General features: G+C 43.2%; 1 protein-coding gene across 10 annotated transcripts; it reads right to left on the reverse strand.

The window, feature by feature from the left end:
- Positions 1–998: 998 nt before the first annotated feature.
- slc25a51b (solute carrier family 25 member 51b) lies at positions 999–26,574 on the reverse strand. Of its 10 annotated transcripts, XM_038804515.1 has the most exons (5): positions 26,319–26,379; positions 15,753–15,866; positions 6,788–6,936; positions 6,129–6,194; positions 999–2,972 (listed from the first exon to the last, which is right to left on the reverse strand). In XM_038804515.1, exon 5 carries the CDS (start codon positions 2,911–2,913, stop codon positions 2,023–2,025), a length of 891 nt encoding a protein of 296 aa, XP_038660443.1. In that variant the 5' UTR covers positions 2,914–2,972; positions 6,129–6,194; positions 6,788–6,936; positions 15,753–15,866; positions 26,319–26,379; the 3' UTR covers positions 999–2,022. The 10 variants fall into 10 exon arrangements, with proteins under 10 accessions (XP_038660443.1, XP_038660444.1, XP_038660442.1 ...); XM_038804516.1 differs by lacking the exons at positions 15,753–15,866; positions 26,319–26,379 and adding an exon at positions 26,546–26,568; XM_038804514.1 differs by lacking the exon at positions 15,753–15,866 and having other exon boundaries at positions 26,319–26,425.

Genomic DNA, 26,574 nt, shown 5'->3' on the forward strand with positions numbered 1-26,574 from the left:
GGTGTAGCCCAGGTAGGGCGGGTGAGTGGAGGTGTGAGCCTTTTTATAAAGTGTTTGTTGATGGATTCTTGAGAATGGATCATTTTGGGCCCATCAGTTGTTCTTTGTGATGAAAGTGTTTCAGTACGGCAGACATGCATCTTCAGGTGCTTCTCCAGTCTGTGCACGTTGCTGCACATACCCTGCCCTCACTCGACCACGACTTCTGTCAGGCCAATGTTGCAGTTCACACCAGCTACTGTTCAGAGATTGGTCTGTCCACCCATCTCCTCCGGTCTCCCATCCCATAGTTCCATCAGTGATTGAAGCTTCATGGTCTAGAACTCTCTCAGCCGTACTCCATTTCTCTCTAGGTTCCAAAGCCTCAAAATCTATCAAAGCAACTGCACCTTTTGTGTACATTGTATAGTCATTATAGCATACATTTAGTCACTATATATATATATATATATATATAAAACAATTTTTTTTAAGTATATAAAAATTTAATGTTCCTTCTCTTGAGCTGTGAACATTAGTGGTACTCACTTCACTCAGGGACAGCTAAGTCAAGCTGTGCTACTGAAAATCTATCGGAATTGCACAAATGTTTAATTTTTAAGCAGGCTGACTGCCCCCTAGTGGTTAGCAAAAAATGGTGTGACACTCAAAACGTTACTGCACTTGTGTACTTCAGTTTGCCTTTTGGTGTGAAAGCCAGAAATTGTACAAGGTCCAGAATTATTTCCAGCATAACCTTGGACTATAGCAAGGCTGCGTCCAAGGCATTCTTTGGTTCATAGCGGTACAAATTTAAACTATTGCATGCTGAAGTTCTGAAATCAGCAACTTGCAGGTGGAGGTGAGGAAGGGTGAGAGGGGGTTGATGGGATCGCTCCCCCACCATGGAGTTAATCTTGGGCATCTTCACTGGAGGCTTCACCAAAGGTTTAACATTTGTTTAAATTAACACCAGAGGCATTAGAACAAACAAGAAGTTGAAGATCTGACCACAGACCATCAGTACCCATATTCATTTTAATATAATTTTCAGCAAAAATGGTGCAACGGTTAATTGCTTATTCAAGATAAAAATTAATATATATATATTTACACACACACACACAGAACAAGTTGTTCAGCAAATGTAGGCTGAACTTCTGAAGCATTTTTACATTATGTCAGACTGCTTCAAAGAATTGAGTACTCACTGAATTTTGAATTGGAATTCATACTTTTGACATCTTTTGCCATTTTCTTTTTACTAGTCTAACAAAAATAAGTAGTGAATAATCAAAGGCCACTTGAAAAGAACTTCAACCAGGTCACTGGGCTACATGTTTCAATGAAGCGATAAATGAGGGAAGCAGACAATCACTAAGCTACCAGCTGGAAATAGGGCCAATATATAAAGGACATGTTCCAAATTATCACCAGGCATGATGTGAGTACTGTATTGTTAGCCAAACGTCCATTAATACACTGTATACAAAACACTTTAAAAGGCAAGTCAAAATTGTAGAACATGTAAGACAAGACAACATAACAGTGTAGAAAGAACAGGTAGACACCAACATAATGTCCTTGAGAAAAAATAATCCTTTGCAATTAAAGATAACCCAGATTCTTAGGACCACACAAAAGTTTTAGATCGTAATAGAAGTTTCAACGTTCTGAAAATAGGCAGCAGGGGAAAGAATAAAGGGGGAAAAAAATCTAATTTCCAGGGGCTAAAAAGATATATGAACCATCCTCTCTGAGGTAGGTTTGTTGGAACTCTGGTTTGTGACTCTTGCTCTCCGGCCAATACAAAATGAAAGCCGAATATCTTCACAATGATCCCAAACTTGATCCAAAGTACTTTGCAAACAGACAAAATGAACACCTGGTCACTTTTACTCAAAGCTGGGCTTGCCTTCCCTCCTCGCCCATAGAAGTAAGCTGCTTCAAAATACATTTGACTGATGGAGCTGGAGAGAAATTCTGCACAATAGCATAAAGCTGAAAGTATGACTGTTAAAGGTTGGGCTTTGCAAATTTCTCTCAGAGCAACTTAAGCAAGATCTCGTAGGTTGCATTGATAATACCCCATGATATAATTGATCGATGATAATTGAGGTGTACACCTCTCATTAGATGAGACAGTTTTCTATCCCTTTCACTCCAGATTTGCCTGAGGACCTTTGAAAAAGTCTGAAATTCCCCTCCAAACTGTGACTGCATACGTGCTTTCACTACATTGATTGGATAGAACATTATTCCGAGCATTGACCCCAGAAATCCTCCGCAGATGAAGTCATTGAGAACATTCATGCTGTACGTATTGGCTTCTGGCAGGCACTGCTTGACAGGCCCTCGCAAAGCAAAGAACAATGCATTACTTGGTCCATTGCGGAGTAGTATTGGTACAAGACCTCTGTAATATTCTTTGATACCATAGGCTCTCAAAACCTTGAAGGCATGGAAGGTATTTTTGAATCGGTTATGATGCCTGCGATCCTGCAGCAAAGCCTGCACCCTCTCGAATGGTGTCAGCACCGCTTCTGCAGTCCCTGCTAATACTGCAGACACGCTGCGGTTGAACAGCTCTGGAGCATTGGTTGTTCTCTTCAAGAGACAGGAAAAGTCCTCATACAGGCCAAACATCAACGCAACAGTAGTGGTCTTTTGCAGAAGTGGAGGAAGAATCCCACGGTAGAGATTGCGAAAGCCATCCTGCTTTAGCTGCCGGATGGCATCCACTGTTGTTAGCCCATGCAGCTGCTGTCGAAACAGCACCTTCTGGATGGGGAAGGTGATGGCAATGTTATTGAAAGCTGCAAAATAGCCACAGACATAATATTTGGCAGGTCCTACACAAGAAATCTGCTCTGTCAATTCTTGTGTAGACCCTAAGACAAGGTCCTTTGGTCTGTTCTGTGCTTCAGTATCCATGTGTCTCAAGTGTTTATCCTTCTAGATCAATCAAACTGTCCTCAATTAGCCTCATGGTTCTGTGGATGGTAGTTGGAAAGTTTAGAGATAGTTACATTGATATTAAATAGCAAATATAAACATTTTGCATGTACCTTTCAATTTCTACCCAGCCTTTTAAAAAAGAAACCAAGAGTTATATAGTGCCTTTCACACCCTCTGGACCTCTTTGCAACCAATAAATTATTTTTTGAAGTGAGACTTTTGTAGGCCGAACATAAGAACCCTATCTACTTCATCTCCGTTAGGTGATTGTGGGTTTACAGTACCTAATCTAGGCTGACAGTTAAAAGCAGTACTGAGGGAGCACTGAACTGTTAGCAGTGCCATCCTTTGGGAGACTTGAAACCAAGACCATGTCTGCCCTCTCAGGAAAATGTAAATGATTCCATGGTGCCGTTCGAGGAGGATGTGGTGAGCTCTCCAATGTCCTGGCCAATCTGTATCCCTCAACCACCATAACTAAATCAGATTATCTGCTCATGGCTGCTGCATTTTCTACAAACAGCAGCGATCTTATGAGGAAAGGCTGATGGACTTGAGGTTGTTTTCATTAGAGAGAAGAAGGTTAAGAGGTGACTTAATAGAGGCATACAAAATGATCAGAGGGTTAGATAGGGTGGACAGTGAGAGCCTTCTCCCACGGATGTAGGTGGCTAGCACGAGGGGACATAGCCTTAAATTGAGGGGTAATAGATATAGGACAGAGGTCAGAGGTAGGTTTTTTACGCAAAGAGTGGTGAGGCCGTGGAATGCCCTACCTGCAACAGTAGTGAACTCGCCAACATTGAGAGCATTTAAAAGTTTATTGGATAAGCATATGGATGATAATGGCATAGTGTAGGTTAGATGGCTTTTAGTTTTTGACTTCCCATGTCGGTTGAACATCGTGGGCCGAAGGGCCTGTACTGCGCTGTATCGTTCTATGTTCTATGTACACTGCAAAAGTATCTCATCAATAGCAAAGTGGTTTGAGACAGAGGCTGTGAAAGACAATATATAAATGGGAGTTTGTTCTTTGCCCTATCTGCTACTTGAACTCTGGCATGATCTATAATGCACCCCATCTGGTTTTTTGAGTGGATGCCAGTCACAGGCCTAAATTGTGCGCCACTGTTATTTTCCTGCAGACTTAAGACTCATCCCACAATACAGAAAATAGGCATTCAAGTATGCAGAATTTCTAACCCTCCTCTTCCAGTTTCAATTGAAAGATGCTGAGCTTCAACTTCATGTTAGAATAGTGACTATTATATGCAAACACTTGTGCACAATGACACCTGTATGCACATTACACAATAACCACAGCTCTGCAGTCTGTTAACTTCTCAAATAGGACAGATGTGTTGAATCATCTGTTTGCAACTGGGCCTTGAAGACTTAACCTACTTGCCTTTAGGGTGCACTCCTGCTCTGATGCACTTATATGTGAAACATAAGTGGCACCAATCAGCATGTGTCCACCCTTCAACTAGCTGTAAACTGGCAACCACCAACTTTCTCCCATCTTCTAGCAACTCCTAATGAAAAGGACACTATGTAGAGATGGCAGGAGAAAATAGGAATGGGCTGGTGCAATGCAGATATCCTGCCCTCTTACATGAATTGTTTTCAGCAAAGCTAGTGTCGTAGTCAGCATCTGACTATTCATTAAAATATTGCTTACAAGAACTTTCAGTTTTAAGCCAAAATGTTATTTTACCCAAGCTGTTTACAGGGATCTACATGAAAATGGATAGGGCAGTGATTCTGTTAGAAGTTAATTGATCAGAATACATCCTTTGCCTGAGATGAAAGTCTATCAAAAATCTAATACCGGGGTCAAAAAGAACATCCAATAGATACCCCGGGAACTATATTGTTAGCCCTCCCAGTACTAGAAGCACAGCAAATCTGGGACAGACTCAGAAAATTTAGTGACTCTTCCTCCACCCCAAACTTCATCTGGAATCGTTTCAGCACATAATTGGATCAGGGAGCTGCCAAAGATTGTACAATTGCATTTATAAAGTTGTGCTCTAGACTACTAACGATAAAATAGTTAGCCCTTGAGTAATCATGCTGCATACCTTTTTCTCCATAATAAAAGAATAAACATTACGTACAGTAGTTTAATGTTTGAATTACTGGCCGAGAATTCCAGAGACTTGGACTAAACATCCAGAGAACACGAGATCAAATCCCACCAATGCAATTTAAGAATTTAAATTCAGTATAAAATAAAATCTAGAAATTGAAGATTTCTGTAAAAATCAAACTAATGTGGACTTCCGGTGGCGGTGGTGGGAAGAAGCCGCATGTTGGAGGGTCCCCGCCCGAGAATTGATTTTTTGGAGCTTTGATGCCGCATCCCAGGAGCAACTTTTGATTAAACAAAGGTAGGAAGGCACAGAGAAGAGAGATGCCCAAATCTTAAAGAAAAACAGCCGTGTAAAAGGGGGCTAATGGAGGTCTGCTGGTAGGTGGAAAGGTCTTCTCAGGAACTGGAAGGAAGGCGGGGGCTGGGGTGCCGGGTGAGGCGGCACTGGTCACGGCAGAAAGGATGACCAAGGCGATGGCCGTGGAACTTGAAAAACAGTTCACAAAACACATGGAAGTAATGAGGAAGGAGATGGGGGCGGTATTGGAAGTGCTTTTGGAGGAGGCGATTGCCCCGGTGAGGGCGGCGGTATTGAGTGCAGCGGCTGAGGTGCAGGAGCAAGGTGAGACACTGAAGGAAATGGAAGAGGCATTATCGTAACACAGTGATCAACTCAACTCGATGGGTTAAGGAGCTGCGGAGGGTGGTGGAGACCAACAGGGTCTGCGAGCCAAAATGGAGGACCTGGAAAACAGATCCAGGCGGCAGAATTTGAGGATCGTGGATCTGCCCGAAGGGGTGGAAGGCCGAGGCCGACGGAGTATATATGTTAATGGTGATCATGGTCAATTCCCGATTCCTTTTTTGGGTTTTTTAATTTGATGCTTATATTGTCATGTGGGCTGTTGTGTGGGGGCTGGTGGGAGGATGGGATTGTTGTTGTTCAGAAGGAGTTTGACATTGTATTCGTTACCATTTACTGTTATTGGTGGGGGTAAATTTTGAAGAAAATGTGAAAAAGGAGAATAAAAACATTTTTTTAAAAATCCAACTAATTCATTATTGTCCTTAAAGAAAGAAAGTCAGGCATCCTTACCTAGTCGGCCCTCTATGTGACTCCAGCTCCACACCTACATGGCTGACCCGGAATTATAGCAAGCCACTAGGAGCAGACAATATTTTATGCACATTGCGACAATTATTCGAATATAATATTTATAAGTGCAGGCAGATGTCAGTTACGATTACTCTGGACACTTAGTACAGTGCCAGCTAATACATGCTAAAAAAGGATTGTTACTTACGTAACAAAGGGTTTTTGTAATGTTGGAGAAAGATATGAATAAGCTACAGTACATTATTTATAAGGATCAATGGACTGTACTAGTGCAGATGATGTAAAAGGCAGATGGCCAATAGCTTTCTGTCACATACTTGAGGTCAATGTTGCAAACAGCACCGCTTCAGTTTACAGATGCTAACAGAAACTCCCAGACAGCAGAGATAAAGACATTCCTGGCAATTTTAATTGTGTTTTTGATTATTTACTTCTTCCCACTGGGACCACTAGTGTCAACTTGTTTTTAAAAATGCAACTTAAATTTAAAGAAATCTGAGACTAAACCCCAAGGTTTTGCTTTAAAATGTGGGAAGGAATTACTGTGCTTTTGCAGCAAGAACACCATAACTTGTTCCAGTGTCTTTGGGACATTGCAGCGACACAAATCACCGGTCAGGATTCCCAGCTGCATTTACCTGCTGGAAAGTGTGCGAACCGGGGTTTAAACCAGATGAAAAACGTCAGTCGATGGCAGGGCTGGATTTGACTTTGCTGCCTTCAGGTTGATTAGCTTGCTTACTGTATGGATGCCTATTTGTAGTATTAGAAGATTATGCAGACCAACCTTCAACAGAAAGGGTACATAAGGAAACAACATTAAGGATTGCATTTTCCAACCCACAAAATTTAAACATGAGCTGCAGAAAATAAAAACAAATAAGTTGTCTGGAACTTATAGCACAGATTGACCACGCTCTCCAGCTGCAGCTTAGATACTCTCCTGTGTAAGAGGAATTGAGAACATTACAGATGTTATAACTTTGACCAATCCAGGGCTTCATTTAAAAAGTAAATCGGTTTTCTGTTTCATGTTACTTTAAATTGTTTCTTCTCTTCCAACCCCGTTTATTGTATTATTTCACATCATGAGAAAGAAGGGTCACCCAGCCAATTGCTCCAGGGTCACCCAGCCAATTGCTCCAGGGTCACCCAGCCAATTGCTCCAGGGTCACCCAGCCAATTGCTCCAGGGTCACCCAGCCAATTGCTCCAGGGTCACCCAGCCAATTGCTCCAGGGTCACCCAGCCAATTGCTCCAGGGTCACCCAGCCAATTGCTCCAGGGTCACCCAGCCAATTGCTCCAGGGTCACCCAGCCAATTGCTCCAGGGTCACCCAGCCAATTGCTCCAGGGTCACCCAGCCAATTGCTCCAGGGTCACCCAGCCAATTGCTCCAGGGTCACCCAGCCAATTGCTCCAGGGTCACCCAGCCAATTGCTCCAGGGTCACCCAGCCAATTGCTCCAGGGTCACCCAGCCAATTGCTCCAGGGTCACCCAGCCAATTGCTCCAGGGTCACCCAGCCAATTGCTCCAGGGTCACCCAGCCAATTGCTCCAGGGTCACCCAGCCAATTGCTCCAGGGTCACCCAGCCAATTGCTCCAGGGTCACCCAGCCAATTGCTCCAGGGTCACCCAGCCAATTGCTCCAGGGTCACCCAGCCAATTGCTCCAGGGTCACCCAGCCAATTGCTCCAGGGTCACCCAGCCAATTGCTCCAGGGTCACCCAACCAATTGCTCCAGGGTCACCCAACCAATTGCTCCAGGGTCACCCAACCAATTGCTCCAGGGTCACCCAATCAATTGCTCCAGGGTCACCCAACTAACTGCTCCAGGGTCACCCAACCAATTGCTCAGGGTCACCCAACCAATTGCTCCAGGGTCACCCAACTAATTGCTCCAGGGTCACCCAACCAATTGCTCCAAGGTCACCCAACCAATTGCTCCAGGGTCACCCAACTAATTACTCCAGGGTCACCCAACTAATTGCTCCAGGGTCACCCAATTACAGGAAAATGGTTGTTGAACGCCAAGTAGATGAGGACAGGCTGCAATGCCCTAGTTAGTTGAACAGTTCATCATTACACAAATTCTACTTTTACATTTGAAATGTTAGTAACCCCAAAGAACTACAATTGCCCATAATACCATGTCTGAGCGCCACTATATAAATTTCAGGTGAAGTACACAAGGTCCACTATTTTACCTTCCGAAACACCAACCAGAAACTGTTCATAGAAATAAATCATACTCCTAACAAGTGAATGACCAGTTTGTACGGTCAAAGTAGTGAAGTTGAAAATGACTGCCGCAACCAGGTTTTTTTTTTCTTAAAATATTTTCAATTAAGGGGCAATTTAGCGTGGCCAATCCACCTACTCTGCATATGTTTGGATTGTGAGGCTGAGACGCACACAAACAAGGGGAGATGTGCAAACCCCACACAGACCATGATCCGAGGGCAGGATCGAACCCGGGTCCTCAGCGCCGTGAGGCAGTATTGCTAACCACTGGGCCACCGTGCCACCCTCCAACCAAGTATTTTTAATCATGAGCTGGTGTTCTCAGCTTCTCAAGTAACAGATTAATCCACATGTATACTGTCACATAGTAATTGTACCCGAGAAAAACCAGGACTCTCAATTACGTCAGTGAAACTTATTCAAAGAAAGGTACGGTTTGCTAAAATGTATTATTCACTTGAGACAGCAGTTTTGGCTATAGAAGGCAGTTTCTGCTAACCAGACACTCACTGTGCTTCAAGGTATGACCCAAATGTGGGTCAGCTCAGTATTTTTGGGCTGATAACCAAATCAGAGATCAGGTTAACGTGAAGCTGGTAACACTGTGCATCACTATCATCTCAGTGAATTCACCCAATTATTTCCTCTCTATATTTTGAGATATACCTAGTATAATTTATAAAACTGAATCCCTTCAGTAGTCAGGAGGTTATGGAGGGAGAATTCCATCCCAAAACTAGGGTCCACAAATATAGGTCATTCACCAATAATCCAATGTAGAATTTGGGAGAGCCTTCATTACCGAGGGGTTAGAATGCAGAACTCTGGAAGGGAAGATTAATAAACAAATGAGAAAGAAAGGAATGGGATAATGTTATGAAATAGGGTTGTGAAGAGGCTCACGTGGAGCAGAACACCCCGGCAAAATGGTCTGTTTCTGTGCCTAGTCATTTGGTGGTTTCTTCTGGTGGGTATGACCCTACTTGTGGAGGGCATTTGAGGAGACAGTGTGCCAGTACATGAAAAAGAAGCAATGGTTATCATTACAACTTTGGTAATAGTCCCAGAAAATCCAAGCCACGAACAAGGATGGGAACATTTGGTCTCATATTAATGCAATGTATATCGGTAGCACAGTGGTTAGCACAAGTTGCTTCACAGTTCCAGGAACTCAGGTTCGATTTACGGCTTGGGTGACTGTGCAGAGGCAGCGCGTTCTTCACGCGTCTGCGTGGGTTTCCTCCGGGTGCTCCAGTTTCTTCCCACAGTCCAAAGATGTGCAGGTTAGGTGAATTGGCCATGCTAAATTGCCCTTACTGTCCAAAAAGGTTGGGTGGGGTTACTGGGTTACGGGAATAGGGAGGTGGTGTGGGCTTGGGTAGGGTGCTCTTTCCAAGGGCTGGTGCAAACTCGATGGGATGAATAGCCTCCTTCTGCACTGTAAATTCTTTGATATTATTGTTAAGGGAGATTGTGCTGATCGTTTTCTTAAATAAACAGGGACCACAAAGCAAGTACGTATTCCATTTTTGGCCTGGAAACCAAAACATTTTGAAACCCCAACATCCAAAAATATTTTCAAATAGCTTGCAATCTGAAGCAAGGTTCAAGGAATAGCTGATGAACGTAGGTTTGAAAGTCAGCTCTGAATGTTGAGAAATACAAGTAATCAGTCGAACCAGAAAAGCAATTAGCATTCAGTAAATGAATGGAAGGGGCATCCTATGATAGCTTGGACAGACAACCCCACTTGCACTTATTTAAGCTTTTAATAACAGTGCCCCAAATTGCTTTGTGGAGCCATGATCAAAGGAGCAGATACTAAGAGAGTTGACCAAAAGCTTGCTCAAGAATGTGGGCTTTAAAGCAGGGTCTTAAGGAGGGGAGGCTGTGGAAGCACTTAAGAATTTAGGGAGTGTTATAGGCCAGGGTTTAGAGAACCCCAAAGTGTATCATGGAGTTCACCTGACCCACAACTTTTAATAGATTGTGGTATGGGGAGCACACGGCCCACTCTACAGGTGTGTTACAGCAGAAATGGAAAAGTATTTTTTTTAAAGCAAAACAATGTTTATTCTATGAACTCAAGTTAACCTTTTAAAACATAGTGAACATCTTAGCAATCATTAATTCAAATACAACTTCCAAAGACTACAACACTAAGCAATCCTTTAAGCTTTCCTTTTAACATCCATAAGACTTTAAAACAAAACCTTTAACAGAAGCACATCAGGTTAAAGTCATTACTGAGAGCAGTTATTAGTTTTAAATCACCAAAGGATCAATTTACATTCTTTAGATTACAGTGAGACTCATGCACCTTCTGGCTGTGACTGCAGCTATCCAGCTCTGAAAACAAAACTAAAACACACCCTGCAGCAAACAGCCTAAAACCAAAGTAAAAAGCTGACAGACACCCAGCTCCACCCACACTCTGACATCACTGCAGCGATAAACACCATTTCTTAAAGGTACACACTACAGATATTTATACACACACCCATTTATAAACACTCATTTCTTAAAGGTACTCTCACATGACAGGAGGGAATTCAAGACCTTTGGACTAAGGCAATTGAAGGTATGTCAATGGTTGAGGGATAGGTTTGCAGAAGAGGCCAGGATTAGAGGAATGTAAAGTTAATCTAGCTACAGGAAACTTGGATCTTTTGGCAAATTTGGTAATTTGGCGACCTATTTTGATAGCCATGAGTGGCCAATCTGCTCCATCTGAATTACCAATCTCTGGCTTTAAGCTACAAATGCAAATTGGACAGTTAGCCAAGTCATTTTTTCCTCGATCAATACACTCATGCACTACATTAATGTAGAGATTGACACACCAGGGAATTACAACGTTTCGGTAAAATGTTTTGATGAATTTTTTAAAAGCCACTTGCAGGAACACAGTACGTTCTAGTACGTTCCAGTCCTGCTTAATGTGAGTTTCCCAGATGCAAACCGGCTATTTCTGAACTGTTTGCAGTATCTCTCTAACCTCTTCAGATCAGCAGGCAAATAATGCAAAATGAAGGAAACATTTAAAAAAATGATAGGATAGATTGCAAAACTACAATAGTCACCCAAAACACCAGTCAAGATTAAGCTTTTAGATTCCTGCATTGGTCATTTGGAAAGGTGAAGTCTGTTATCATGCAAGGGTGCGAGCAGTCTAACGATTGCCAAAATTGTCTATTTATTAGAAAATCATTACAAAATGGCATAGAACCAGAGGACTAGAGACAGCTTATGTTAATATTTCTATATAAAAAAGGGAGATAAAACAAATCCAGGGGACGATAGACCAATTAGCTTAGCGTCAGTGGTAGAAAAGACAATAGAATCCTTACTCAAAGTTATAATCAAGAAACATTCAGAAACTGAAACTGTAATAAAGAATAGTCAAAGATTCCTTAAGGAAGGTCATGCTTAAAGTAACAAAAAGTAGACAACGGCAATGCATGCAGTAAATGTAATATACTAAGATTTTCAAAAGACCTCAATAAAAGAGTATATTGTACACATTCAGAACAGGCAGAGTCAGGGACAAGTAGTAGAACAGAGTAGGGGACCGTGGGATATGGTGTTGCGGCAATGACTTTTTTTGCCATTTACATGAACAGTTTGGACTCAGGAATGGGAATATATGAAAATGTGGAAGATACCAGACTGCAGAGAGGTAATAATTGAGGAAACTGACAAAATACAAGACAACATTAATTAACTTGTAAAATGGGCATGCAACTGACAAACTAATTTCACTGTAGCCAAGTGTTACGTGGTGCATTTTAGAGGGAGGAATAAAGAGCTCCACACTCCTTGGAAGAGAGTAACTCCTTGGAAGAGAGTCACTCCTTGGAAGAGAGTCTTAAGTGGGAGAGAGGCAAAGGAACATAAGAACTAGGAGCAGGATAGGCAATTAAGCACCCACTCCGCTATCCAATACGATTATGGCTGATCTAATCTCTCTGCCTCAACTCCACTTTCCTATCCATTCTCGTAGAGTTTCTGCAGTGAAGGAGCACATTTGGCTACCGAGTCTACACCAACCCTCTGAACGAGCACCCGACCAAGGCCCACGCCCCCACCCTATCCTTTTGGACATAACCCTTCAACTCATTACTAATTAAAAATCTGTTAATCTCCTCAAATTAAAAGGACATCAACAATGGTTGTACGGTCGTCTTTAGACTTTTAATTGCAGATTTTTTTTTTTAATGGAATTCAAATTTCACCATCTGCCATGGTGGGATTTGCACCCAGGTCCCCAGAGCATGACTCAGAGTCTCTGAATTACTAGTCCAGCAACAATACCACTACGCCACTTCCTCCCCTCTAATCCGTCAATAACTTTCACCATCTTGCATACCTCAATTAGATCTGCTCTTATTCTTCTAAACCCGAGAGACTATAGGTCTAAACTACTCAATCTCATCATTAGACTACCCCTCAATTCTGCAAACAATCTAGTTACCCTCCTCTGAACTGCCTCTAGTGCAACAAACATCCCTTTTCAAATAAGAGGACCAAAACTGTCCATAGTATTCTAGGTGCACTCTCACCAATGCCTTGTACAGTTGCAGCAATAATTCCTCACTTTTATACTCCATCTCTTTAGATAAAGACCAAAATTCCATTTGCCTTCCTCATTAACTTCTGTACCTGCATGCCAGTTTCCAGAGATTCATGCAAGATGACACCCAGCACTCTGAACTTTCTCTCCCTTTAGATAAGTTACTGTTCCATTTTTCCAACCAAAATGGATAACCTCACACTTATCCACATTAAACTCCATCTGCCAAATTTTGGCCCACTCATCTAGCCTCTCCATTGGCCAGATTTTGCCCCACTCACCTAACCTATCCATCTTCATTTGTACATTTCTTCCTCATTGCAATTTACTATCCCACCTATTTTAGTGTCATCTGCAAATGTGGCCTTTGTACCTTCTATCTCTACATCCAAACCATTAATATATATTGTAAATAGTTGGGGCCCGAGAACCAAACCCTGTGGCACCCCACTAGTTACATCTTGCTAACCAGAAAAGAAACCATTTATCCCAACTCTGCCTTCTGTCAGTTAGCCAGTCTTCCATCCAAGCTAACAAATAACTCCCAATCTCATGTGACCTTACCTTGTGAATTAACCTTCTGTGCGGCACCTTATCAAACGCCTTCTGGAAGTCGATACATTACATTTACAGGATGTCCATTAGCCACTCAACTTGTTACACCTTCGAAGAATTAGTCAAACACGATTTACCCATCATCAAACCATGCTGACTCTGATGAATTGAGTTTTGACTTTCTAAATGTCCTGTTATTACTTCTTTAATAATGGATTCGAACAATTTCCCAATGACAGATGTTAAACTAACTGCTCTATAATTTCCTACTTTTTGTCTCCCTCCCTTTTTGAATGAGGGTGTTACATTAGCACTTTTCCAATCTACTGGAACCTGTCCCGCATCCAGGAAACTTTGGAATGTTATAACCAATGGATCCACCATCTCCATTGCCGCTTCCATTAAGACCCTAGGATGTAGGCCATCAGGCCCTGGGGACTTGTCTGCCTTCAATCCCAATAATTTTTTGTAGTTTTTCCCTATCAATGATGATGGTTCTAAGTTCCTCCCTTTCCATTACCTCTGCATTACCTGTTACTATAGTACTAGTGTCTTCCACCATGAAAACTGTGGCAAAATATTGATTTAACGTCGCCGCCATTTCGGTGTTCCCTAATATTAACTTCCCGGTCCATTCCGCCAAGGGACCAACATTCACTTTAGGTGAGGTTTTTGCTATATTTTTATATTTTGCGCTCATTTTCTTCCATAATTTACCTTTTCTCTTTTCATTACTTTTTAGTAACCCTTTGTTTTAAAAAGCCTGCCGCTGGCCGTTGCAATATGAATCTTGGGTACAGATTTGCAAATCTATAAAAGTAGCAGTGCACATTAGGCAAGACCATAGAAATGCAAAAACCGAACTTGAGTTTAATCAGAGAAGTACAAATTGAAATGCAAGAAAGGTATATACATATAATATATATATATATTTTTAAAGTTTATTACTTTTAAAGTACCCAATTAATTTTTCATTTCCAATTAAGAGGCAATTTAGTGTGACCAATCCACCAACCCTGCACATCTTTGGGTTGTGGGGACAGGAGCCACGCAGACACGGGGAGAATGTGCAAACTCCACACGGACAGTAACCCGGGTCCTCTGTGCCATGAGGCAGCCGTGCTATCCACTGCACCACCGTGCCGATCTCAAGAAAGTTATATTAAACTGGTGTTAAAACTACAGGATCTTGGTTCGGCCACATACAATACTTTGTACAGTTTTGGATCTCTATATTACCTAAAGGAAAGAGACACACCAAAGAAGGTGCAAAAAGATTTACGAGAACGTCACCACAACTGAGAGCTTATAGCTACCAGGAAAGACTGGACAGGCTGAGGTCCTTTTGACTATTAAAGGGAAGGCTGGGTAGACATGGAACTGATGTTTCTACGAGTGGCAGAATCCGAACTAAAGGACACAAGTCACTAAAATTTAATAAGGAATTCAGAAGTATTTAGAATGTGGAACTTGCTACCACAGGGATTAGTTGATGTGAATAGCATAGATATATTTAAGGGCAAGCTAGAGTAGTACATGAGAGAGAAAGGAATAAAGTAAGATGAAGAAGGGAGGGGGAGAGTAGTATGGAGCATGAACGCTGGTGCAGATCAGCTAAATAGCCTGCTTCTGGGTTGTAAATTCTATGTAAAGGCAACGCTTATGCCACCATCCAGTGACAAACTGCTGGATACTGCTATTCACCATACAGAACAATGGGTAGGGGCGTGCTGTTGTTTCACATTTTGTAAAATATTTATTGAGATTTCTTTTACATTTGACTAGAGCCATTTGTTTTAAAGTAATGGATTGGTATGGCTTCCAAGGGTTAGTTTGACCTTGCAGATTAGCACCATGGTTGTGTCAGGAACTGGCTTGTGACCGATGATCAGACTTCACTAATCAGCAAAGAATCAAATGCTACAAGCATATCTGTGCATTATTAACGGAGCTTTCTAATTTAACCAACAGAAACACCTGCACTGTTACCACCTCATCACTGTTTCAGGAAGTGATGCAAGGCATATTTGAAACGCTGGTTTTTGAATACAGCACCTTAGCAATCTTTAAATCTCAAACAGAACAGCAAGTCTGTAAAATTTGCTGAGCAAATTCATGCCTGGCCCATATTGCTCTCAAATGCAGCAACTTATACTGCACATGTCCCATGTTGCGGGAGAAAGGAAGTCAGTAAAACATATTCGGAAAAGCTTTTTAAAGTTGCACCTTACATTTTGAAGCTGGTTGCTGTTCACCTTAAAGGACAGCTTTGAGAGCAGCAGACAGCATATCTGATGAATGCTCGCAGCCAGCCAGAATGATCATTCTTCACAACTGCCGACAGCCTATACAAAAGTGAACGTATTTGCACAATTATACATACACACTTCCCAGTCATTTTCACTGAACACAATCGAGGCACATTTTCCTCTCCTCCACACACACCTCCTCTCCTGCTTCCCCACCTCGATGGACACCTTGCTGCAGGATTCTCCTCACATATCAGCTAAGCAGAGAAAGGGGCCTTGCTTTCACTGTGTGACTCAGTATCACGCTCGGAGTAAAGCATTTACGGAGTCATCAGAGAACTCTGGGAAAGCTTTAAAACAACTGAACTTACCAATTAAAAATATCAGGACTGACAAGCCTATTACATAATTTGCGGTTCAATAAAAGCAGTGAACAATGTATCCGGCAACAGAAATATTAACTAGCCAAGAATCTTCATGGTTAAGGTTAATCACTGTGTTTTCACATCTATGAAAAGACATTATTCCATTGTGTCATGTTAGCTTTAATAACCCATGCCCTTCCTGCAGTTACTTATTTAAAATGTTTATTCCTCATTTAAAGATGAAATGGTTTCTGTCGCAATTACAATCCCAGCAACTAAGCAATATCAATGCTCTTTTGCAATAACCTCATCACTTGTGGAATATCTTGGCAGAGAGTGAGCTGGTCATGGTTACTCATTTGTTCCAGGAAGTAAACTCGAGCGAAGGGAAGTAATCATGACCAACTGAAATCTAATTGCATTGGATGGTATTGATCAGAGTGCCTCAGTACAGCATTCAGGAGATTGTCTTTCAAGGCTGAAACCTATTTCCCAGGCATTTGATGTGACCACAGGATAAATATTCTAGTAGACGACCTCACCTCACAGGTTCTCAAACTGGGCTCTGCAAATTAATCAATTCCTTTCCACTAAGGTAAGCCATAGAGCTTATACTGCATAGCATCTCAGAAGTTCTATAATCTTTCCACCATACTTATTGACTTTACGAGAATAGAATTTCTACAGCTTCTTACGCCAATAAAAGCAGCAATATTTTTATTTTCAGAAGTTACAACAGGGGGTCCCAAGAGTGAATCAATTTTTGTAGAAAACTACTGACGTCTACTCTGCTTTAAGGAACATGGATTTGATTTGTCACGTGCACAGCGGTACAGTGAAAAGTATTGTTCTGCATACAGTGCAGTCAGATTGTTCCGTACATGAAAAAACATAGGACATACGATAAATACACAATGTAAATACATAGACACAGGCATTGGATGAAGCATAGAGTGTAGTACTACTCAGTAGAGAAGATGCATGAAAAGATCAGTTCAGTCCATAAGAGGGTCACTCAAGAGTCTAGTATCAGCAGAGAAGAAGTGGTTTTTGTTAGTGCGTGCTCTCAGATTTTTGTATCTCCTGCCCGATGGAAGAGGTTGGAAGAAAAACAAACAAGGCGCAGGCAAACGTTCGGCACAACGTCGTGGGCCAAAGGGCCTGTTCTGTGCTGTATTTTCTCTGTTCTAAGACTGCTCCAACATTTAATATGACATGGCTGATCTGACAGTAACCTCAAATCTGCGTCCCGCCCACCCTAATAACCTATCACCTCCTTGCTTGCCAAGAATCTACACACCTCTGCCTTCAAAACATTCAAAGTCTCTACTTCCTCCACTATTCAGGAAAAGAGTTCCAAAACTCAATCTTCTGAAAAGATTTCACCTACCCTCGGTTTTAAATGGGCAACTCCTTATTTATAAACAGTGACCCCTAGTTCTACATTCTCCCACAAGAGGAAACATCCTCTCCACCTGTCACAACCCCGCAGGATCAGGTATGTTTCAATCAATTAAGGAAACAACAGATAAGCCCAACAAACTATGCAATAAACCTGCATCTGGATACAGCGCTTCCAAGAATAGGTTAGCAAGGTATGGCCATAGAATCATAGAAATGTACAGCACAGAAGAGGCCACCTGGCCCATCATGTCTAATCTGGCCAAAAAAGAGCTGCATTCCACTTTAAGTATGGTTTGCAAAGTTTGAAAATTCCTGAGTCACCATTATGTACACTCCATAAATTCTGGAGAGACACATGACCCAACCATGTGCTAGGACAGCACGTACCAGGTCAATTTATTTGTCTCATTGCCAGAAGTGCATAGGTCAGGTAGAGGTGGAGCATGGAATCCAGCTGGGGACGAGAGGTGACGTTGACCCAACAAAGCACAACTTCAAGCAGGTTTCAATAAAATGGCAGAGCCACAACACAGATTTTGCAGTCATGCACTTGCCTTACAAGCTTTAAATTGGCACACCAAAAATAAAAGTTCAGTAGCCCAGCATAGTTAATAGGTTATTACTATCGGCAAGCTGCTGTTCACTGATTTTGCCTACCTTTCAGAAAAAGTTAAATTATGTAGACAAATGAAAAGTGGAACACAATCCAAATATCCCAGCAGGGCTCCTAGTGAGAAAATGAGCTGCAGAACTCCACTGCTGACAGCTTTTCCATTTAAAGACAAAAATGAAGGGATGCACACACAAACATCCACCCTCTTACAAGAGATTAGAAAGTATTGCTGCCGTTTCCCTATCAGTTGTCATACAGTCATAGAGTTTTACAGCACAGAAAGAGGCTCTTTGGCCCACCACGCCTGTGCCAGCCATTAAGCACCTACTTGGTCTGTAGCTTTATACACTATAGTGTTTAAAAGTGCTCTTCTAAATGCTTCTTAAATGTTGTGAGGGTTCCTGCCTCGACCACCCTTACAGGCAGTGAGTTCTAGACTCCCACCACCCTCTGGGTGAAAAAGGTTTTCCTCAAATCCCCTGCACCTTAATTTAAAACTATTCCCCCTGGGTACTGACCTCTCTCCTAAGGGGAAATGTTTCTTCCTATCTACCCTATGTTCCTCAATTTTGTACACCTCAATGAGGTTCTCCCCACCCCCTCCCACCTTCCCTGCTCTTAAAGAAAACAACCTCAGCCTAACCAGCCTTTTTTTTCATAGCTGAAACGCTCCAGCCCAGGCAGCAACCCGGTGAATCTCCTCTGCAGCCATTTCTCGTGAAAATCACACCCTTCCTAGTGTGGCAACCAGAACTGCGCACAGTATAGACAGTATGACTTCTGCACGTTCCTCCAGTGTGATCTGCAAAGAACTAAAACTAATCAGGAAAGCTGATTAATGGGAGAGGAATTTCATTATATCCCGCCTTATTTTGGGGTCATTAAAGTCAGAGATCGTCGTTGCCAGAGGGGCAGACTAATTCGGTTTTGGGGCCTATTTGTGTATATTTCAATTGGACTTTTGCACACAGACATTCTACAAAATAGCAGCAGATCCAGAATATTAGATTGTCACAGGTGTAAATCTATAGCAGCATAACTCAGTCGTATTTTGCAGGTAACCATAATCCCAAACAATGTCTTGATCCATTGCAACGAACACTGCAATTTACACACAAGGTTAACAGACAGGTGCCTGCGATAATCCATGCAGAATAAGCACAACATCAATTGCACCACCTGAAGAAGCCATATGTTGTGTCAGTGGCTTTTTGGAGAGACTGTCCTACTGCTTGCTGTGCACAGAACAGCTGTCATATTTGACTATAATAGACATTGACACTTTAAGTATGCAAATTAGAATTGTAAGCTTTCTTTACGATTCAGCCTGGACACAAAAGGCACCAACTAATGTCTACCATTGGTTAAACATCTCTTTTGCTCGCGGAAGGTTAAAAAGGTTACAGGGGGGCACCATGAGGAAAATTAACCACAAGGATGAGCATTTGAAATTTGAGGTGTGATGAGAGCTGAAGTTTCAGAAGGGAGGAAGGCTGGGCACAAAGGTATTTGAATAATCAAATATAGAAGTGAGAAAACCATGAATGAGGGTTTCAGCAGCTGATGGACTCAAAGACTTTATATGACTATTAAGTATATTCCTGGTCAGCTTCCAAAAGACATCCATTCTGGAACTGGTTTTCTACAGAGTAGGAAATCAATTTTTCTATGGAAAAACATTTCATGCTGAAAAGCCAAAATCATCCAGTTCAGCTTCCACAGCTGACAGTTCTATATTAGTTCCTCTTAAACAAGCATGCCTTTATTAACTTAAATGCTACAGCTCTCATGACGTACAACATTTGAGAAGCCAAAGCTAGTGGCACTAACAAGAAAAATACTTCCTGTTGCGAATTGTCAGGAAATCTGCACAACGTAAAGTGAAGAAAATTGGTGTCAGGGCAACAAATGAAAAACTGAAACTTGCTGTCAGAGATTAGTTAGTGTCTAAATTGTGTAACTATTAACTTTACACACATGGGAAACTGCCTTACAGATGAACCAAAAACAACTTTAAATACATCCCCATTTTGGGAGTCTCAGTGCAGCTCTTACACACTTATCTTTCCAGGCACCGCAGGCACATAAAATATTCATAATCTATTCCATTAACAGTGTAGCAACATTACCTACACGCCTCCATAACATGAGAAAACTGATTGAGCCTAACAAAGGTTGATGTGCAGCTTTCTGAGATTTATTTTGCGTTTTTTTCAAATTATATGGGTCTGTGGATCCTGATCTTTTTTCTTTAAATACGTGTTGCATTACAGTTTCATGATTAACAATTTCAACAATTTGCATTTATATGCCTTTAATGTACTAACAACATCCCATGATATCTCATACAGAGACATATTAGGGCAGTAACAAAAAGCTTGGTTTAAGAGATCGGTTTTGAGAGTTCCCTGGGAGAAAAAAAAGAGATATAGAAGCGGGGTTGGGGAGGACGGGGGGTGGGGTGAATGGTCAAGAGGCCAGAATTCAAGAAAGTTGTTGAAGAGGTACAGAAATACAGGAGGATGAGACCATGGCAGAATATGACAACGATGATTATAACATCAAAGGTGGATCATGTGCCAGTATAGACCAGCGAGTACCAAGGTGCTAAATGAACAGAAGTTGATGCAAGTTAGGATCCAGGCAGTCATGTTTCAGATGACCCTAAATGTATGGAGGGCGTGAGGCAGGAAGCCAAACAGGAGAGCATCAGAAGATTATATCTATAGCGAACAAAGGAATGGATGAGGGATGTTGCAGATGAGCTACGGTAGGGGCGGAGACAGGTAATGCTACAGAGGCGGAACTGTCTTTGTGATTAAACAAATATTGGGTCAGTATCTCATCAAAGGATCAAATAGAATGCCACGGTTACGAATGGTCTGTTTCAGCTTCATACAGGATGAGCAATAGAATCAATTGCAGAAACCAAAGACGTTAGCTTGGCTTTGGTTTTGTGTGCTTAGTTGGAGGAAATTTCTGCTTACCTCGTACTGGATTTCAGTTAAGCAAAGTGACAAATCAGGTGTCAAGACAAGTGGTGGTAAGGTAGAGTTTGGTGTTGTTGGCATACACCTGGAAGCTGACATATTTTGGATGATGTAAATGAGTGAATGTAGATGAGTAATTAGAGGGGGGAAACCAAGAAGTGACTCTTGAGCATTCCAAAGTTAATGGAATGGGAGGGGGAAACATTTGAAAATGCTTCCCTAGCTCTGATTGAATAGGTAGGAATGGAACGAGACAGGGCAGTCCCACTCACCTGGACTACAGAGGAAAGGCATTGGAGAGGTTGGCATGACCAACCATTCCAACACTACAGACAGGTAGAGAAGAATGAGGAGAATAATTTACTACTGTTACATAGGATATCGTGCAATTGGGATTATGGGTTGTTCAGTACTGTGGCAGATAAATCTGATTGGAGGCATTCAGACAGTGTGTGGGAAAACTTGAGCATGTATTTGGGAGGCAGCAACACATTCAAGGAATTTGGGGCACAAAGGGAATTTCGAGAGGTGGCAGATGTTTGTAACAACTAAAGAGGGATCATGGATAGATCTTTTTGAAGTGATATGACAACAGTAGATTTGAGGGGGATTACTACAGATTAACAGGGCCATTTTTTCCAAATTACCCAAAATACACGCTGCTAATTTTAGAGCATTCTGAAAGCAGCCCCAGACACATTTTAGGAAAATTGAGTTTAAAAGTCTGGAGGCCAAATTTCATAGTCAAATTTCATAATCAATGCAGCATTAATGAAAGAGAGGCCAAAGAACAGTCAGCACAAAGGAGGAAGGCTCTCTGGTACTGTGGACAATTCTACATTTCAGGGAAACAATGAAAAACAAAATGAGAATCAGATTTCGAACCACAGAGGTTTACAACATGGCCATTCCCGTTATACCCTCTTTGACACTGTAAACAATCTCAAACCGATTCCAAAAAGAAAATGCTGGAAAACCTCAGCAGGTCTGGCAGCATCTGCAGGGAGTGAAAAGAGCTAACGTTTCAAGTTCAGATGACCCTTTCTCAAACTGATGCCTGTGTCTCCCAATAGAACGTTATTTAATCCCAAATTAATCCGAATAAATCACTTTCTCCCAATAAAACTGTACAGATGTTTACAACACAGAAAAGGGCCTTTGGCCTAGAGCATCTGCACCAATCAAAAACAACCACCTAAGTATTCGGATCCCATTTTCCAGCACTTGGTCCATAGCTAATAATATAATAATAATTGCTTATTGTCACAAGTAGGCTTCAATGAAGTTACTGTGAAAAGCCGCTAGTCGCCACATTCCGGCACCTGTTCGGGGAGGCCAATACGGGAATTGAACCCATGCTGCTGGCATTGTTCGGCCTACTGTGCTAAACCAGCCCTAGTCTTGTATGCCTTGGAATCGCAAGTGCACATCTAAACATTTAGAGTCAATGGTTGCAGCACAGAAATTTAACCCCAAATTAATTTTACTGAACAAATCCCAAATTAATGCCACCGAACTACTCTCTCCCGACAGAATTGAATAAGACCCAGATGAATTCCATTGAACCACTCCCCCAACAGACTGGAATCAATCCCTAATTAATCCCACTGTACCACTCCCCCCACCCCCCCACCCCCCCAACAGACCGGGTATCAATTCTAATTTAACCCCACTCCGTCGCCCTAATCACTCTCCCAACAAACCTGAATCCATCTCAAATTAATCCCACTGAACCACTCTCCGACAAACCTGAATCAATCCCAAAGTAATCCCACTGAACCACTCTCCCAACAGATCTGAATCAATGCCAAATTAATCCCACAGAACCTCTCTCACCCAACAGACCTGTACCAACCCCAAATTAATCCCAATGAACCGCTCTCCCAACAGACCTGTATCAACCCCAAATTAATCCCACTGAACCGCTTTCCCCCAACAAACCTGAACCGATCCCAAATTAATCCCACTGAACCACTGTCCCCCAACAAACCTGAACCGATCCCAAATTAATCCCACTGAACCTCTCTACCCCAACAGACCTGTATCAACCCCAAATTAATCCCACTGAACCACTCACCCAACAGACCTGAACTATCCCAAATTAATCCCACTGAATTCCCCTCTCCTAATAAACCTGAACCAACCCCAAATTAATCCCACTGAACCTCTCTCCCCCAACAGACCTGTATCAACCACAAATTAATCCCACTGAACCGCTTTCCCCCAACAAACCTGAACCAATCCCAAATTAATCCCACTGAACCACTGTCCCCCAACAAACCTGAACCGATCCCAAATTAATCCCACTGAACCTCTCTCCCCCACCAGACCTGTATCAACCCCAAATTAATCCCACTGAACCACTCACCCAACAGACCTGAACTATCCCAAATTAATCCCACTGAATTCCCCTCTCCTAATAAACCTGAACCAACCCCAAATTAATCCCACTGAACCTCTCTGCCCCAACAGACCTGTATCAACCACAAATTAATCCCACTGAACCGCTTTCCCCCAACAAACCTGAACCAACCCCAAATTAATCCCACTGAACCTCTCTCCCCCAACAGACCTGTATCAACCCCAAATTAATCCCACTGAACCACTGTCCCCCAACAAACCTGAACCGATCCCAAATTAATCCCACTGAACCTCTCTCCCCCAACAGACCTGTATCAACCCCAAATTAATCCCACTGAACCACTCTCCCCCAACAAACCTGAACCTATCCCAAATTAATCCCACTGAACCACACTCCCCCAACAGACCTGTATCAACCCCAAATTAATCCCACTGAACCGCTTTCCCCCAACAAACCTGAACCGATCCCAAATTAATCCCACTGAACCACTGTCCCCCAACAAACCTGAACCGATCCAAATTAATCCCACTGAACCTCTCTCCCCCAACAGACCTGGAGCAACCCCAAATTAATCCCACTGAACCTCTCCCGCCCCCCCCCCAACAGACCTGTATCAATCCCAAATTAATCCCACTGAACCACTCACCCAACAGACCTGAACTATCCCAAATTAATCCCACTGAATCTCTCTCCCCCAACAGACCTGTATCAACCCCAAATTAATCCCACTGAACCACTCACCCAACAGACCTGAACTATCCCAAATTAATCCCACTGAATTCCCCTCTCCTAATAAACCTGAACCAACCCCAAATTAATCCCACTGAACCTCTCTCCCCCAACAGACCTGTATCAACCACAAATTAATCCCACTGAACCGCTTTCCCCCAACAAACCTGAACCGATCCCAAATTAATCCCACTGAACCACTGTCCCCCAACAAACCTGAACCGATCCCAAATTAATCCCACTGAACCTCTCTCCCCCAACAGACCTGTATCAACCCCAAATTAATCCCACTGAACCACTCACCCAACAGACCTGAACTATCCCAAATTAAGCCCACTGAATTCCCCTCTCCTAATAAACCTGAACCAACCCCAAATTAATCCCACTGAACCTCTCTCCCCCAACAGACCTGTATCAACCACAAATTAATCCCACTGAACCGCTTTCCCCCAACAAACCTGAACCAACCCCAAATTAATCCCACTGAACCTCTCCCCCAACAGACCTGTATCAACCCCAAATTAATCCCACTGAACCACTGTCCCCCAACAAACCTGAACCGATCCCAAATTAATCCCACTGAACCTCTCTCCCCCAAAAGACCTGTATCAACCCCAAATTAATCCCACTTAACCACTCTCCCCCAACAAACCTGAACCTATCCCAAATTAATCCCACTGAACCACTCTCCCCCAACAGACCTGTATCAACCCCAAATTAATCCCACTGAACCGCTTTCCCCCAACAAACCTGAACCGATCCCAAATTAATCCCACTGAACCACTGTCCCCCAACAAACCTGAACCGATCCAAATTAATCCCACTGAACCTCTCTCCCCCAACAGACCTGGAGCAACCCCAAATTAATCCCACTGAACCTCTCCCGCCCCCCCAACAGACCTGTATCAATCCCAAATTAATCCCACTGAACCACTCACCCAACAGACCTGAACTATCCCAAATTAATCCCACTGAATTCCCCTCTCCCAATAAACCTGAACCAACCCCAAATTAATCCCACTGAACCTCTCTCCCCCCAACAGACCTGTATCAACCCCAAATTAATCCCACTGAACCGCTTTCCCCCAACAAACCTGAACCGATCCCAAATTAATCCCACTGAACCACTGTCCCCCAACAAATCTGATCCGATCCCAAATTAATCCCACTGAACCACTCTCCGACAAACCTGAATCAATCCCAAAGTAATCCCACTGAAACACTCTCCCAACAGATCTGAATCAATGCCAAATTAATCCCACAGAACCTCTCTCACCCAACAAACCTGTACCAACCCCAAATTAATCCCAATGAACCGCTTTCCCCCAACAAATTTGAACTGATCCCAAATTAATCCCACTGAACCACTGTCCCCCAACAAACCTGAACCGATCCCAAATTAATCCCACTGAACCTCTCTCCCCCAACAGACCTGTATCAACCCCAAATTAATCCCACTGAACCACTCACCCAACAGACCTGAACTATCCCAAATTAATCCCACTGAACCTCTCTCCCCCCCAACAGACCTGTATCAACCCCAAATTAATCCCACTGAACCTCTCTCCCCCCCCAACAGACCTGTATCAACCACAAATTAATCCCACTGAACCTCTCTCCCCCCCCAACAGACCTGTATCAACCCCAAATTAATCCCACTGAACCTCTCTCCCCCCCCAACAGACCTGTATCAACCACAAATTAATCCCACTGAACCTCTCTCCCCCCCCAACAGACCTGTATCAACCCCAAATTAATCCCACTGAACCAACCCCAAATTAATCCCACTGAACCACTCCTCCAACAGACCGGGTATCAATTCTAATTTATCCCCGCTCCGCCGCCTGGCCTCTCCCCCTGTGTGTGATTTAACCCCACTTTCACCCTCAGGTTTCACCTGGAGCTGCTCCCTTCCCTCCCGCCGGCCAGGCCAGGACCTCCCACTCCACGGAGTCCTGGGCCAAACACACCCCGCTCTCCCCTGACCGCGGAGAGAGTCCCCCCCCCCCCCCCCCCCCCCGGGGTCAGCTCACTCCCCGTCCGGGCTGCTCGCCCCATCGAACCAGAGCCAGGGCCGCTCATTACCTCCGTCTCCTTGACTCACTTTGCACCGCAACGGCGCCACCCCCAGATCCCACTGGACCCCACCCCCTGCCGCGGCGACCGGTGGCGTCGACGCCGCAAGAACGCGCGCGCGAAAGCGCGCCTCCGTCTGCGCGATGCCGTCACGCGCGTTCGTTCGCCCTACCAACCGCGCGATAGCGCGCAGTCACGTGGGCGGCCTTGGCCCTTGACCCGACAGCTGTTCTCACCAGCGGTCACCCTGGGCAGTGCGCTTGGG

Source organism: Scyliorhinus canicula, chromosome 8 (genome assembly GCF_902713615.1).
Source record: "Scyliorhinus canicula chromosome 8, sScyCan1.1, whole genome shotgun sequence".
Lineage (NCBI taxonomy): Eukaryota > Metazoa > Chordata > Chondrichthyes > Carcharhiniformes > Scyliorhinidae > Scyliorhinus > Scyliorhinus canicula.